This window comes from Miniopterus natalensis, chromosome 14 (genome assembly GCF_054644295.1).
Source record: "Miniopterus natalensis isolate mMinNat1 chromosome 14, mMinNat1.hap1, whole genome shotgun sequence".
Classification (NCBI taxonomy): Eukaryota; Metazoa; Chordata; class Mammalia; order Chiroptera; family Miniopteridae; genus Miniopterus; species Miniopterus natalensis.
In genome coordinates, this window is record NC_142094.1 from 50,024,382 (window position 1) to 50,040,625 (window position 16,244).

The window sequence follows — 16,244 nt, forward strand, 5'->3', positions numbered from 1 at the left end:
GGCACACGAACTCCTCCCTCCCTCCCATTATATTCTAGGAACATAAAATGTTTCCAGTAGAAACACTGAACTGAAGGCCAAGACAAATTCCCAAGTGGTACAGGCCTGAGATCTGAGTAAGGGGCTCTCTCTCAAACAGTGGGCTGCCTGCCCTCAGATACAGCCGCAACTGTGGGCTCTCCACCCTGAGTTTCTCCTCGCAGGCCTTGTGCCTTCTCCAGTTTTCTACCTGTCACCATTCTTTTCTCTTCTGGACTTGATGTCAGCATGCCCCGAGAACCTCTAGGCAAAGGTAGTGTGCAGATGTTCAGAACATGGAGATGTGAGACCCTGCCTTTTGTTTGTGACATTTCCTCTGTACCAGGCAGCTAACTGAATAGCTCTGGCACTAATGAGGTGAGGAGAAATAGCTCAGATCAGAGCTCCCAGCCACAGCCACAAGCACACTGTCGGGGTTTCACGGAGGGTGAGGTTGGAGATCGAGAGTGACTCCGTGCTCGGCGTCACCCGTAACCAATGACAAACCGTCCTCAGAGGCAGGGCATTAACTGCTGGTCGCATAGCGCCGCAGGCGGGGGCTGCAGAGCCCAGACTGCTGGAGTTCCCATTCTGGCCCTGCCTGCCCATTTGCTAGCTTTATGATCTCAGGAAGGTTATGGAGCCAGCCCCTCTGTGCCTCAGTTTTCTTCTCTGTAAAATTGGAATGGTGATAATACCTGCTGCGTAGGATTGTGTGAGGGTAAATGAGTCAATAGACACGGCACACTTAGGATCATGGCTGGCACCTAGTATGTGCTCAATAAATGTTAGCTGTTACTACTAGGAGTGTTAAAATCATGATATAAGAGGGGAATGGAGACAGCGTCCCCTCTTTTGTGGGTGTCCACTCAGCAGTTTTAAAAGGAGCTCAGATGATTTCTGGTTCTATTTCGCCTTTTTCAATTCCCCCTTCTGTCTTTAAAACTGAGGCCCATGCTACAGCTCTAAGAAAAGCCCCTACTTCAGCTTTTAAATTTTTGATTCAGAATGACGACCTTTTGGCCTTGATAAGAGATTCCAATGAAGCAGGAGGCTCTAAGTCCCCACAGCTATCTCAACAACATTCATTTGTTCTGCGGCGCTGGGCTCCTGGACCCCTCCCAGCCCTGCCTGTCCGCACCTCCGAGTCTTCCTCACCCCTTTTCTGGAATCAGATGCTCCGGGTCGGGTTTGAGGACGGATGTGGTGTGTGGGGAAGACGTCTCCTAGCCCCATCGATTCCTTCGTGTCTCCTGCTGGGCCGGTGTCCCTCCAGCTGGCCCTCAGCTCATTCGGGCGTTTGGGTTAAAGCGGGCGGGGGTTGGACACACTCAGGTGGCCGGTGTGGGTGGCGGGCGTCTGCTGGCCGCCTCCCGCCTCCTTTCCAGGTGAGCCCGCCGCCGCCTCCCCTGCGTTTCTTGAAATAATTCCCTGTGTTTCACCTGTTTTTCTAGGGGAAGAAGAAGAAGAGGAAAAGGGACAAGCAGCCCGGGGAGACCAACGGTAAGCCGGAGGGATGGGCGAGGGAGGCGCGGCGCGCCGAGGCCCACTCTTACCTTAGGCTTCGGGCGGGGGCGGGGGAGGCAGGAGCAGCTCAAGGCCAGGACATTGCGGGGAACCCATCTAGCCAGCCTTTTTGTTTATGCATTTTAATTAATTGCTTCGTGACTGCCCTTTTAAAGCTAGTAACATTTATTGTTGCATGAAAAGCACATTGTAATTCTAGCGGAATGTGTTCTGAAATAACTGTAGAGCCTGTAACTGGAGAGCGGTAGGCATGCCTGTGCGGGGTGTGTACAGTCTGCTGCTTCTGTGTGTGTCTGAGCAGGGGCGGGAGGGGCTCGGGGAGCAGCAGGGGGGTGTGTGAGCGGTGGACGTTAACCGGGCTGTTCCCGAATGTTCCGATGCATGCCTTTACAGTGGTAAATTGCACCCGACTTAAATTAAGGAGGTTTGCCATTCGCTAGAGGAAATTAGAAATACTGCATAGGCAATCTCAGAGGTCCCGTGGAGAAGGCCAGGCTTTTACAAACAACAAAAACATTTTGAAGGCTTTGTATAATTTGTTCTTTTTTTTCAGAACACAGCGAATGTTTCCTAAATCCTTGCCTTTCACTTCCTCCGATTACAGGTGCTAATGTCATTTTGAGTCGTTAACATAGTTGCTAAACTGTTTTTTAATTTTTCTTGCCATTATAGTTTGATTAACATGAAACACGTATGACATTTGAACATTCTTTAAAATGACCATCTACTCGGTTTTATATGTTTCGGTAGAATATTATTTTTTTCAGTTGCTTTTGTTGTTTTATTTTTTTTTTAATTTAACTTAACTTTTGCTTTGTTTGTTTATTTATTTTTCCCATAACAGTTGTTTAAGCAGTGATGACAGTGATCTAGAATTGAACTAACTGTGCAAATTGAATATGCAGTATTTCTTTAAAAGAGACTGGTTGGAAAAAAAAAAAAAAAATGGAAGGAATTCAGTAATAAACCTCCTTAATCTAATGGCATTTTTTTTTCATTGCTCCCACTAAGTTTTCTCACGCAAGCATGCATCCGCAGTATGATTATTTTTTCCTTTGCTTTTTTTTATTTTAGTTTTTTTTCTTCCTTTGCTTTCCTGCTCATGATTTGCAAGCCCACTAGCATTTTACTGACTGCACCTGCTTAAATGCTGCTATGAGCTTCTCACTAACCCTTCACAGCTCATTGACATCGCCTGTTTACCTTCATCTGTTCCTCTCTTAATATTAATGAGCGTAGATTTAAAAAGGAAAGACGGACATCCCAAAAGCTGCAATATCCCAGTTACCACAACCCTTTTCTTTCTTTATTTCTTTCTGTTTTGTTTCATTTTGTTCTGTTTTTATTTGTAGTGGTTTTCTTTTTTTAAACTGTTGTCCTCTGAGAAGAAAAAAGCATGTTACAAACTTAATTCCCTCCTTTGCTTTATTTTCTTCTTCAAGAAAAACAAATTGAGAGAAAAAAAGAAAAAAAAAGAAAGCAGAACCAAAAGTGGAAAAGTCTATTATTTAAAAGCTAGTTGTTCGGTATCCAACTTCCCTTTATCAGCTCGAACCGAATCTGAGACAGTCCTTAATGAAGGGATACTGCAGCTTTATTTGCAACAGCTAATTTCACAAGTTGAATAAGAATGTGATTTTTTTACCTTTTTTTTTTTTTTTTTTTTTTAATTAAAGAAAGTTAAAAATCGAAAGTCGATATTTTGTAATTAGTAACCAGGTCATTGATTTATTCCCTTTTTTATTTTTATTTTTTTCTTATTTGTATCTTTCTCTCCCCCCTCCCTCTCTCCCTCCCTCTCTCCCTCTCTCCCTCTCTCTCCCTCCTCTCTGCTCGCTTCTCTCTTGAACTCATTCAGACCTGAGCGCTCCTAAGAAATGCCGAGCGCGCTTTGGCCTTGATCAACAGAATAACTGGTGCGGCCCTTGCAGGTGTGTATAGATTTCCCAGATTCGCTGTGCTGGTTTGCAGCTGGTCCTTTCGGTCTTTTTCCCCCTCTCTGGCCTGTCGCTTTGTAGCTCTGTGTGTGGATCTTAGGAGACACGAGGGCGCGGGACACTGCTCTGTGAGGGATGTGCTTGTTCCCCCGCTGCTGCTAGCCAAATGCCACTGTAAAACAGCATCACTGTGCCTCCTCGGTCAGCGACAGCAAACCCCAGCACGCCCCTCCCAGGGAACGTTGCCTGCCAGCCCCCTTCCTCATGACAGCCCGGGATGGGGGCCCAGTGACATCCACCGTAACCCTGGCCTAGGTGTAGACGCCAACAACGTCACCTTCCCCCCTCCTCTTCTCTCTCTGTTTTTATTTATTTTTTCCCCTTGTTGTTTTTTGGTTTCTGGTTGTTGTTGTTTTCTGTGTGTGTGTGTTTTTATCGTTTTATTTTATTTTTTTCTTTTGACTCATAGAAGTCCTTTCCTCTCATGTCCTTGGTGAGGGAAGACAATCAGTAGAGCGGAGGTGATGTTAGAAGACAAGTCAGCTGTAGCTGAGAGTTCACATCCAACTGAGCACGACCCACCATTGTGTTGTATTTTTTGTGTTTACCTTATGCTAACAGATGCAAATACTCCAAAGAAGTGTCGGGCACTGTTCGGGCTTGACCGACAGACTTTATGGTGCAAACCGTGCAGGTATATGACCACTGCGAGGCCTTTGGGAAAAATCAAAGCGCTCTGTCCTTCTGGTACCTTAGTGTGTCACTATATTTTGGACCCTGTTCCCACCTACCCCGCACTGGCATCAATGACTAATGATCCTCACTCTTCAAAATTTCCCTGCTAATTTTATGCTCTCCCCACTTTCTCTTCCTCTCTTCCCCCCCTCTCCTCTTACAAATAACATAACCCTGGTGGTAGGGCCTAGACCGCAACCCTGACAGACCAGGACAGACACTTGCCCCTTGGCTTTGAAAGCCAGCATCCGGAAACAGGCCCAGCCCTGCGAGTGCTTCCGTGGCCTGTGTGCTGAGCATCGAGGGAACTAAGATTGGCAGCAGTAGCATTCCTGTGCACTAGGAGTCAAGACACTCGGAGAAGTGCTCTGGGGCAGGCTTTTTTTGGTTTGGTTTTGTTGTTTTGTTTTATGTTAAAAAACCACATCTGTGTACAGAGGAGGTTGGCTAGCTGACATTGTCTTACAGTGCTGCAAGGAAGCGTGGCATTGACTGGCATGCACCAGCCGAAAGGGCTGCAACGTGAGGCCTGCGGGCCCATAGCGCGGTTCTGCTGGCCTGCAGGCTGGAAAACACACACATCGAGAGAGAGAGAGAGAGGGAGAGAGAGCGTTGGTTCCAAAATGAACCAGAAGTGTCCAGATCAAACACTCGGGTTCCACCTGCAGGCTTCCATCCAACCTATGATCTCAGGGAAGGCGTAGGTACTTCCTTCTTGGTGGAGGGATACCAGCTAGTTCCTGTCTCATTTCCTTTCCTTTAATGACCACCTTGGTTAAATTTGTTGTTTCTTTGTTCTGATACAAGCAGTCTTTGAATTTGGAATATTATGATGGTAGGTATCTCAACACCCAAACACGCTTTTCTGTTTGTAGTGCCTCCCTTGTCACGTGTCCCTCTCTGCCATACCTTCGCCATGTGTTCCGTGTTTAGACGTTAGATCAGACGTCCATCCCATCACGTGCATGCCCACGACTCTCCTGTGTCCCCTCCCCCTCCCGGTGCCTTACAAGAGACTGGAGCAGTGCCTGGCGTGGACCACACCCGTAGGGGAGAGAGGGCCCGAGAGTCTTGATGGAGAGGGAACTCCCCAGGCCACTCCCCACCCACTGAGTGAGAATGGGGGGGCCTCAGGTGAACACTAGCAGGAGAGGGGTTCTCAGGGATTCTCAGCCATTCTGCAAGATGGCAGTTTTCCCGGAGGTGACAAATGTCCTTTCCACACACAGTCCCGGGGTCTTCTCTATGCTACAGAAAAGGGATTCATGATGTTTACCAGAGATGTTAGGTATTTAATTAGGACCAGCCCGGAAGACAGGAACCCTGCTTACCCTAATTACCCAGGCAGGGAGTTTGTGCCAGGGTTTTATTTGTGCCGAGTGGGAAGATCACTAGCTGGGGGATCCCGTTCTGAGATGTCCTGCCATGGCCAAGGCTGAGCTAACCCCAGGGTCCACCCTAAGGGAGGGCTTCCCCCGATCTGTAGAAAGTATGGATGACACCATGTGCACCTCGCAGCGGGGTTTGTTGCCTGTTTGTGCATTTCATTCGTGGGAGGTGAGTGGTGGTTTGTGAACCCCTTTTTGGTTTGGAAGCAGTTGCTGTGAGTTGGACTTGGCTCTTTTTGTTTTCTTTTTTTTTGGTGAAAGTTGCCGTTACTAACCTTGACTGGACGGACATTCCCTTCTCAGACGCAGCTGCACCTTGCTTAAAGCCACGGTGTGGCATCTTCCTCAGAGGCTAGAATTTTCACATTTTTACCCAAAACAAAAACAACGGAAGGCCTTTGTAGCTGCCTCGTAAACGCGATCTCCTGACGTGCAGCTTTGAGCGGCCGCCCGTCAGCGTGTTGCTGTGGATGCTGAGGCCCCTCGTCATTCCTGGGCTCCTGGTGCCCGCTTTTCTCCTTTGGGGAGCTGATTTTCATACCCCGAAAGCTGCTAGCAGATACATTGCTGCTCTTTTAAGGGTGAAACTCCAAAACAGGATCAGGGAGAACTTTTTTTCCCTTCCAAATAAACCCATCAGGAGCTAAAAAACGGATTTTTAAGAGGCTGCCCCTTGATTGGAGATGGAGCCTGGGGCGGGTTGTGGGGGGTAAGAGGATGGGTTTTGTCCGTTTTTCCCTCTTTACTTTGCCAGGATCTGGCTCGGTGCTAAATCACTAGGACAGGATGCGTTAATAAAAAAAGAAAAGTTGCAAAACGAGGCATTTTCCGGCCCATCAGGAGTGTGTGTTCTCACTGCCGTTTGCTCAGCCACCTGTTAGAAGGAGCGGCACCTGTCATGCATAGTCCTCATGTCCCGTGTTCACAGTGCCCCCACACGTCCCCACGATACACACGGGAGGGCGGGGGGGAGCGGGGAGGGAGCACCAGAAACGCTCCTGGCCAATCAGGGCTCCTCCCTCGCCACACAGGGTTTCTAATTTTTCTTGACATTGGAGGACATTTTTAACAAGATTCTGTTTGGAGCCCACCAAGTTGCTTCTCCCATCTTTCCCCTCTGCCCTGGTAGAACATGGAATGCTGCCTGACGTCATTCCTTGTTTCCTGTTGTCCCCTTTCTCTCTCCCTTTCTCCCCCCTGTCATTTCTCCCTGTTGCTTTCTCCATGTTGCTTATGCCCCCCCCCAACTCCCCTCCCTCCTCCCTTCTCCCATTTTTAAAATGCATGGACCTCTTAGTTTTTGGAGCATGTTTTGATCTGCAGGCTAAGGTGGTTTAAAACTCTGAGGGGCTTAATTATTTCTCTTGGGCTTCTGGGGTGGGAGTGAGGAGGGACCACAGTCTATATTTCAGTCTGTCCCAGAGGAGAGAAAGGAACCGTGTCGGTTTGAGTGAAGGTGAGGGGGACCGTCCCCACTCCCCTAGAGTTCCTTCTGACCCAGAGGCAGGATGGATAGACCCTGAAGGAAGACCAAGCACGTCCCCTCCCATCCTCCCCCCCTCCCGCCATCTCGCCGGGCCCACACCCCACGCACTCCGGGGCATGATCAGACCGCTCTGGGGCACAGACCCCAGGAGGAACTCATTACACCCCCTTCCTCCCAGTGGCCGGGGACACCTGGCAGTGGTTGCCTCACCCCAGGCGGCATCTTAGCTGCTTTCCAGCGATGGAAAGCCGGCCGGCGCTCACACACTGTTCTCACACGGGGTGTCGTCAGCGCTCGTCGCTGCTGCCTGACTGTGTTCTCCTTAGACCAGCACTTCCCCTGCATCTGCAGGACCGGGTCGATCCAGGATCGCCTTTCCTGCCCAGCGCTCTCCCAGCGGACTGGGCTTAAGCGTAGGGGAAGCTTCGAGGTCACACGCTCGGTGTCTTGATTTCCCCAAGCTTTGATGGGGAGCCAGAGGGGCTCTGCTTCCTTCTTCCGATGCCTTATGTGACAGGAAGTAGAAAAGGGACGGTCTGGTGCTGGTACAGGGCAAGAAAGAACCCAAAAACGAGCCAGGGTAACCCAGGCCCGAAGGTCCACGCCACGACCCCGGCACGCCTTCTCGTCCTCGCGTCCTCCTGACCTGCTGCGCCCTCCACGCCATCCTCACGCCTCTCCTTTCCCGCCTTCTCACTCTGGGGTGGGGGAGGGGAAGACCCCCAGTCTTAAAAAATAAAAATGAAAAAGATCCAGCCTGGATCCTGATCGAATCCACAACCTGCAGGCCATACGACCAGTTATTCTTGTTCCTCTGGATCATTTTCTGTTTTTCTCATTCCTTCCCCTCCCCCACCTTGGTTTCCCCTCTTCTGCCTGTTTTTGGTGGTTTTTTTTTTCTTTCTTTTTTCTTTTTCGTTCTTTATTTTTCGTTTTCGTTCTTTTGTTTCATTTAAGTTCATTTTGTTTTCTTTTTGTTTTCCCCCCTCCCGCCTGATTCTGACCCTCTTGATTTGGTGTGGTTCTTAACAGACACGCCCCACAGCCCTCTGGGCGCCAGCGGCTGCTGGGGGTGCTGGTGGTGGTGCTGGTGCTGGTGCTGGTGCTGGTGTGTTGGAAACTTTAAGCCTCTTGCTAGCAGCGCTGCCTTCAGCTCTGTGGGCTCACTAGTCAGCATTTTCAGAGTTTCACATTCGGATGAGGCGCCTGGGAAGGAGCTCTGTCTTTCTCTTCACGCACACACACACGCACACCCACGCACACCATCGGGGGTGGGGGTGCGGGTGGGCGTGGGGCGGGGTCTGATGGCAGAGCGAGGGAATGTTTAAGCCCAAAGAGAAATAAGTTTTTTAGTTCATCTCACTCCCTAGCGAGTCGGTGCCACCGCGTACAGGTGGCATCCGCTAGCCTGCTCCCCGACACCTGGGCAGGGGGGGGGTCACGGGTATTTAGGGGGGGTCGGGGAAGCAGGTAGGTAGGGAGTTCGATACAGTTAAATACTTGGTTGGCCAGAGCAGCCTTAGGTGTGGGCAGGAGCGACGTGGGCACCGCACCCCGTGGACCTCCGTAGCGCTCTGGCCACGGGCGTGCGGTCCCCCCGGGGCAGCAGTCAGGCGGCTTCGGCTCGACTCTCTCCCTCGGCACCTCTGCCCCTCTATTCACAGAAACTCTCTCCCCTGTTTCTAGGAGAAAAAAAAAGTGCGTTCGCTACATACAAGGTGAAGGCAGCTGCCTCAGTCCACCCTCTTCAGATGGAAGCTTACTAGACTCGCCTCCTCCCTCCCCCGGCCTGCTAGGCTCCCCTCCCCAGGACGCCAAGTCACAGACTGAGCAGACCCAGCCGCTCTCGCTGTCCCTGAAGCCCGACCCCCTGGCCCACCTGGCCCTGATGCCGCCGCCCGCCCTCCTGCTTGCCGAGGCCGCCCACGGCAAGGCCCCCGCCCTCTGTCCCAACGGGGCCCTGGACCTGCCCCCCGCCCTGCAGCCGCCCGTCCTGCCCCCCTCCTCCGTCGCCCAGCCTTCGACATCTTCCGTACATTCCCACGGCGCCCTGGCCGGGCCCCAGCCCCAGCCGCTCTCCCTGGTCACCAAGTCTTTAGAATAGCTTTAGCTTCCTTGGCCCTGGTTGTTTTGTGTAGTGTTTCATTTTGCTTTTCTCTATCTTCTCCCCCCTCTTGGGAAAGGTTTCGTTTTTGTACTCTTTAATTTTGTGCCACGTGGCTACATTAGTTAATGTTTATCGAGTTCATTGGTCAATATTTGACCCATTCTTATTTCAATTTCTCCTTTTAAATATGTAGATGAGAGAAGAACCTCATGATTCTACCAAAATTTTTATCAACAGCTGTTTAAAGTCTTTGTAGCGTTTAAAAAATATATATATATACATAACTGTTATGTAGTTCGGATAGCTTAGTTTTAAAAGACTGATTAAAAAACAAAAAGGGAAAAAAAAAAAAAAAGCAGCCGTTTCGAAGCAGCCCTCCCGAAGGAGTTGGTTCTGTATTATTTGTATTAAATACGAGCTTGCGAACCAATCATTTTACATCTGGTTTTTAAACCACAAGGGCACCACGAATGCAGTGCCGCTACTTCTCTTTCTTTCTTCCGTGTGAAACGACTTTTATTGTGATGTTACTTGTTATTGTTTAAATGTACAGAAACAAAGGGTTAAAATGTGTTAATATACCTTGTTCCATGGTGTTGTTCTTTTGGGGGGAGGGGTTGCTACTCAACAATGAATGGAATCACAGCGCTGTCGGACCAGTAGTATTTATTGCTTTAGAGATTGCTCGTCGAACCTGTATGTCGTCCCCTTTAAGATATGTTTTCCTTTTCTCTTGAAACTGTATAAAGTCTTTTTCCCCCTTAGCATCAGCATCTTATATATAACAACTCATTTGTACAAGGTTTTTAAGTTTATATATAAAATGTGTATATATATTTTTTTGTTTCCATTTTCGACGACTTTATTTTTTTTCCCCTGTATGAAACCCAGATTCCGCCAAATGGACGTGAATAGTTGCATTAAAGGATCAGTAGCATTAACAGAAGTTGCTTTAAAAGCCATTATGTGAAACAAGACTTGAAAATTAGGGAGGGAATTTTAGCGACGCTGTATGAGCGACGGTGGGGACCGTCCCGTTTCCCCTTTGAACTCACAGTCGAATGCCCTGCACCCCGAGGACGTGGACTGACTGTGCAAAACTTTATGTGCCAAAATTCTCAGTGACTTTAGCTTTCTCCCTCTTTTCCGATGCTGTAATTTTCGTTCATCATGTTTTGCTGTGATGTTACATAGGTAGATTTGTGTGTAGTTTTAATGTCACCTATAACAAGATGTGTTTGGTAGCAGATTGTCCAGAAAAAGCATTTTAAATGAAGAGGTATAAACCCTTAAGGGCCAAAATTCTGTATATTAGATTACTCTTAAAAGGAAAAAAAACCCAGCTGCCGCTTTTATGTACACATACGACGTACAAGTAGGTAGCAGACTTTAAAAATAAAAAAAACCTAGGCATGTTGATGTTGCAAAATGCTGTATAAAGCTGAAACCTGTTCATTCAGTGCCATTGTAGTTGACATGAAGCGATTGTAAAACTGTCTCCGATTTTTCTCTGGTTTATTAAGATGCTAACGATAACATTTTTTTTTTTTTTTTTTTTTTGTGAATACTTTGAATGTTTCCTAACAGTTGTGATGTTACTGTTCCGTTTTATGCTCTTATCCCAGTTTCATTTCTAATGGTTTGGAAGCCATTTTTGTAATGAATAAATGTTCATGCTGTACAGTATCTGTAGCATGCCGTACTGGATTAATAAAAGCAACTTAGTGTGTGCACATGAAGGCTGGTCACGTGTGTCTGTGATTTGCATCTTATCTCCGGGGAAACCGGCTCTGCCGCCCGAACCTGCGATCCCGTGGCTGGCGTGGGCTGCGGGCGGGGCTCAGATACCCAGACGTGGTCTTGAACTCTTTAGAGGGTTGGTTCTCCCCCACCCACTTATTGGGAATGCCTGTTGGGCACCTTGTGTCCCCTGTAAGTTCATTTCTGAAAGCAAAGCACAGTTACAGACCACGTGCCACTCTCCTGGCTGTGAAGCCGTCACTCCGATGCAGCCTCGTTGTCCCACTCACGGTGTTGAGCCCAAGGGATCGAATTCCGGGCAGTGAGACAGTTCACCAGGAGTGGAATTAAGAAACCACGTTGTGCCCTGGCCGTCATGGCTCAGTGGTTAGAGCGTCGGCCTGGGTACCAAAAGGTCTCGGGTTCGATTCCCAGTCCAGGGCACATACCTGGGTTGTGGGTTAGATCCCGGTCCCCAGTCAGGAGGCATGTGGGAGGCAACCAGTTGATGTGTCTCTCATATCGATGTGTTCCCCCCCCGCCCGCCAGTCTCTGAAAAAGCAATGGAAAAATATCCTCAGGTGAAGATTAACAAACGAGAAACCGCATCGTTCCCGTTTAAGGACCATTGATGTGGCTCAAGTGCTTTCCAAGAGCCGTGCACAAGCAGAGGTGCCAGGGTGTCAACTCAAAACCCTTTTTCTTTCTCTGGCAGTGAGCAACTTGAGCAAGAAGCTGTCTGGAAAATTGGATCCAGGCGGTTTACCTAGAGATTTGTGTGGAGGAGTCTGGGGGCCCAAGGCTCTGCCTTGGCCAGGGTGCGAGGTCATTATCATCATTCAGGCCATGAAGATCTTCCTGAGGTTTCTGTGGCCTTCGTTTCTCAGGCCGAATAAGATGGACCGATGTATGCGGTTGATGTTCACTTACTAGGACAAGCAAACCTTAAAGGAGTGACTACAGCGGGTGTGGAGGCCGACCGTGTGGCCACTGTTGTTACGTAAGGTTACACAGTGTTGTCATCAGGACCTTGCAGTCAGTCCGAAGCCCTGCTCTGCACCTGCTAGCTCTTGCTTTGTGAAATCTCGGTATTTTGTTTTTCCTTTTAGCTCTGTGTTCCCAGGGAGGAGTGATTCTGGTTGTCCTGCCCCATTTTATTTTGCACACTGCCCCCCGGGTGACCTTTGCAAACACAAACAGGAACAGTATCTATTTGTGGCAGTGGCAGTGGCAGTGCGGAGCATGCCGAGCTGCTCCTGTGTGTCTTCTCATTTCATCCCACGCCGCCACCTGAGGGGGATTATGGTCCCCTCCACCCTCTGCTTTATGTTCTGAAACCCCGGTTAGACACTCGGGGTTTGTGTCTTGTCCAAGGTCACATAGCATGTGGGGCGGAGCGGGGATTGAAAGTCGTCTCTGACTCGTGGCCTGCGCTCTTAACACAGCTGTGCCGCCCTGCATCGTCAAGGTGGTCCTCCAGACCACGCTGGGACAGCCCTGAAGCTTTTCTCGTTGCTCTTCCTCTGCCTCCCGCAATCACTGCCCCCCCTAGCTGGGGGAGAGAGGTCAGCTACCTCAAAGTATTTTTCCATTTCCACTTTCAAAGATGCTGTTTCCCTCTGCCCGGAAGGCTCAGCTCTGTTCCTGCAGCCCACTCCCCATTTCCCACCTGAATACTCCTGGTCATCCTCTGGTCTCTGCAGAGACCATAGAAGGTGGGTAATGTCTCCAGGTGCCCTAACAGCTTCCTGTTCTCCCCTTTCATACCTTCATCCACTGTCATGTCATGTGGCAATGCTCAGTTCCTTTGGCATTTTGGGTCGCAGAATTCTTAGTGGTGGGAGACTGTCCTATGCATTGTAGTATGTTGGCATCCCTGGCCTCTCCCCACTAGGTGCCAGCAGCTCCTCCCCAGTCATGACAACCAGAAGCGTATCTATACATTGCCAGATGTTGCCTGGGGGACAGAGGCACTCCTCAGAGAGACCCTCCAGGAAGGCAGGACTGGCTTCTGCATTCACTGCCATATACTGGGGTCCTGGTTCAGTGCCTGGTGCGTAGGGGGTGCTCCATGTATATTTGTCGAAGGAATGAACAGAGTTGGCCAACTCAACACCCGTGTTACGGGAAGCAGGAGAATGGAAAGTTTCCACAATGCTCTCAAATTTTGTGTTCTCAGAACTCCCAAGGTGTCTCAGGTACCCCATAATCCTTTCAGCCATGTTGGAATGTAACCCAGTGCTCTTGTTACAAAGGCCAAAAAGAAAAAAGCCAGGTGAGGGTAAGGTCGGTCCCTCTGCCATCAGCCAGCATGCAGATCTCTAAAATTCAAAATAATAGCTCACCTAGCCACTTACTGCCCTCCCGCCAACATTCGTTATACTTCAGGGATCTTCTTTACACCTTAATATGGAATTTTCCCCCCAAGCTTATCTCATTCTCAGCAGTCCAGGTTCCAGTCTCCCAGATGGCAGCCCAAGCCCTTGCCCTTCAACACTCCAGAGTTTGTTTTAAACTGAGCATCTTCTTGTTGCATCCATGAAAAATAGACCTGTGGGGTTTTTGGTACCATGAGACCCCGAGACAACATCTAGGAGCCCCTAACTCTCAGTCTCTGAGCCACTCATCACTTCTACCTGTTGGGGCCTGACCAAGTCAGTTTGCATATTCAGAGAGTGTATTAGTTTCCTGTGGCTGCTGTAACAAATTAACACAAACTCCATGGCTTCCATCAGCAGCTATCACAGCTCTGGAGACTGGAAGTCCAGAAGCAGATGGGTCCCTCCGGATGTTCTAGAGCCTCATCTGTTACGCGTCTCTTCTAGCTTCTGGTGGCTGCCTGAAATCCTGGGTGTTCCTCATCTTTTAGCCAAATTGCTCAAATCTCTGCCTCTATTTTCACATCACTGCCTATTCTGTGTCTGTCCCCAAAGTCTCTCTGCTGCTTCTCATAAAGATATGTGTGATTATATTTGGGACCCACCTGGAGAACCTGGATAAGCCACTATCTCTAGATCATTAACTTAATCCCATTGCCATATAAATTAATACAGGTTCTAGGATTAGGATGTGGGCATGAATTTTAGGGGCCCACCCTTCAGCCCACTGCAGAGGCTTTGCCCATTCTGGGACGGCTGCAGTCTTGCACAGAACCCTCCAGAATGGGCTGCTGGTGGTGGTTTTGGACAAGCCTGTGTGAAAGTGATGATTATAGTAGATGGTTTTCCATTTCAGATAATAGCAGGTGCCTTTTATTCTCACGATGTGGATGCACATAGGGTCAGAAGGGCCTTTCATCCGGATCCAGGATTTGAAGAGAGGAAGCCCCTGGGAGCAGTGCAGCAAACCTGTGCTTGGAGAGTCCATCCAACACCCTCACTGTGTGTCTTTGGGTGATTCCTTAATCTCTCTGAGCCTCTGTGTCATCAGCTAACAATTGGTGACAGTGTCCTCATTCTGACAGATTCTTAGGAGTGCTAGAATGCAGAGACCTGGAATAGCAAATGATAAAAGTGTTTATTGTTATAAAAGCAGAAGACCGGTCACAACTGTGTGTTTTCCTTATTTTTCTTTGGGATTCTGCTAGTCCTGCTTGCTCTTCAGAGCCAGGTCAGAGAATCCCAGGGAGATCCACATCCTCACTGTCAAGGGGCCATGGCCCGGGACGCTGGGACTCCCCTACAGCCACTCATTGTACCGGAACCTTCATGGCCCTGTGACAGTTTCTTCCAACTTTTGGGGAGCCGCAGATCTGGCTGGAGTGCTTTTGGGATACAGAAATGTGTTTTTAATTAAGGCCCTTTGGAAAGAAACTGAGGAATAGCCTTAAAGTCTCTTGTGATCGGTGTCTCAAAGCAAGTGCCTGAACCCAGAGCTGGGAATTACTAAGCAGGGCTTTAGGTTTGATTTTCTAAAGGAGCCCCATCTGGTGTAGGCTTCCCCATCTCTCCTTTCAGATCGTGGCAATGGCCGAAGCCTGCAGGAGTCCTGGCATGGTCCTGGGGGCAGCGCGGGCGAACTCTGGCTCTGGAGCGTGTGGCTTTTTAAAGCTGGCAATTTGTGAGTACACTTGATGGGAGCTCTGAGTAGGCACATTGGTGATTGATTGATTGATTGATTCATTCATTCATTCACTCATTCATTCATTCATTCAGCAACTATTTCTTGAACACTTATTTGCACCAGGTACTGTGCTAGGCACCGGCACACAGGTCTGGGTGGAGTCAGCTTGGTCTCCATTTTTCCTGCCCAGCTAAGTCCCGCACCTTCCTTCAGGACGGAGCCTTTAAAGAAATGGGCCACCAATATTCCTGAGGCCTGGACAAGCTGCTCATCTGGGAAGTGACTTTATATAAACAAGGAGGATGTGCTAAATCCCTACCTGTGTTTCTCATTTAATCCTCATGGGGATAGAAAGTGCTTTTATGTCCATCACAAATGTAGAAAGTGACACTTAGGGAGGTTACGTGGCTTTTTCAAAGGCACATACTTGGGAAGCATTGAGCCCAGGATTTGAACCCAGGCAGCCTGGCGCGGGAACTTGCTTAGCTGAACACCACTCTCTGCTGCTCCTTAGGAAGACACAGACCATCTGAGGAGCTGGAGACAAGCAGAGGGTGGAGCTAATTTGATTCATGGCCTTTGCTCCGAGACCTCCAGGTGTTCTCTATCCCTGTCTGTGTGCTGGAGTTTTTTCTCATTGTGGTTTCTGTGCACATATTAACCATAAAGACAGCTGATAATTACATAGCTTGAGCTATTTGGACTCGGTGCTAGACATTGTAGAATCCTAGAATAGGAAGAAAATTAGAGGTAATATGTGTTCCAATACTGTATATACATATTATATAGGTTTCTCAGATTGATAGGTTAGGAAATCCATTGAACAGGCCAAGGCCAGCATTTTGAAAACAAAATGGAATGAAATAGAATCTACTGCTTTGCCTCTTCTCATATGTCAGCCTACATGAGGTCTCTGGTATTAGAGTAGGCCCGACTGGCGACTTTCAAACTTTTCCATCTCATGGCACGTAATCTAATTACAAAAATTCTGTGGCACACCAAAAAATATATTTTTGGCTGATCTTAAAAAAAAATTTCTCTTGATTCTTTCACCCCAGACGGCTACTCAAGTTGTGTTGGCTGTTGTCATATTTTTATTTGACAGTCTAAGGGAAAAGAGGTCAGTGCCCCTGAGCAGTCAGGTATTGCAGGTTTGAAAAATTCTTGCGGCGCACCGGTTTGAAAGTTGCTGGGCTAGACTATGCAGCTGCTAACAAACAGACCCTAAAATATGAACAGCTTAA

At 48.7% G+C, this 16,244-nt stretch overlaps 1 protein-coding gene across 16 annotated transcripts in view; it reads left to right on the top strand.

The window, feature by feature from the left end:
• TCF7L2 (transcription factor 7 like 2) overlaps positions 1-10,937 on the top strand; it is a 186,496-nt gene extending 175,559 nt beyond the window's left edge. For 8 of the 16 annotated variants that reach the window (XM_087823944.1, XM_087823945.1, XM_087823947.1 and 5 more), the window contains 4 exons: positions 1,473-1,521; positions 2,099-2,149; positions 3,404-3,476; positions 8,778-10,937. In XM_087823944.1, the coding sequence (XP_087680070.1) occupies positions 1,473-1,521; positions 2,099-2,149; positions 3,404-3,476; positions 8,778-9,195 (591 nt within the window). In that variant the 3' untranslated portion in view covers positions 9,196-10,937. The remainder of the gene's footprint in view (positions 1-1,472; positions 1,522-2,098; positions 2,150-3,403; positions 3,477-8,777) is intronic. The other 8 variants (XM_087823952.1, XM_087823956.1, XM_087823953.1 and 5 more) reach the window with 6 other exon arrangements.
• Positions 10,938-16,244: the final 5,307 nt, after the last annotated feature.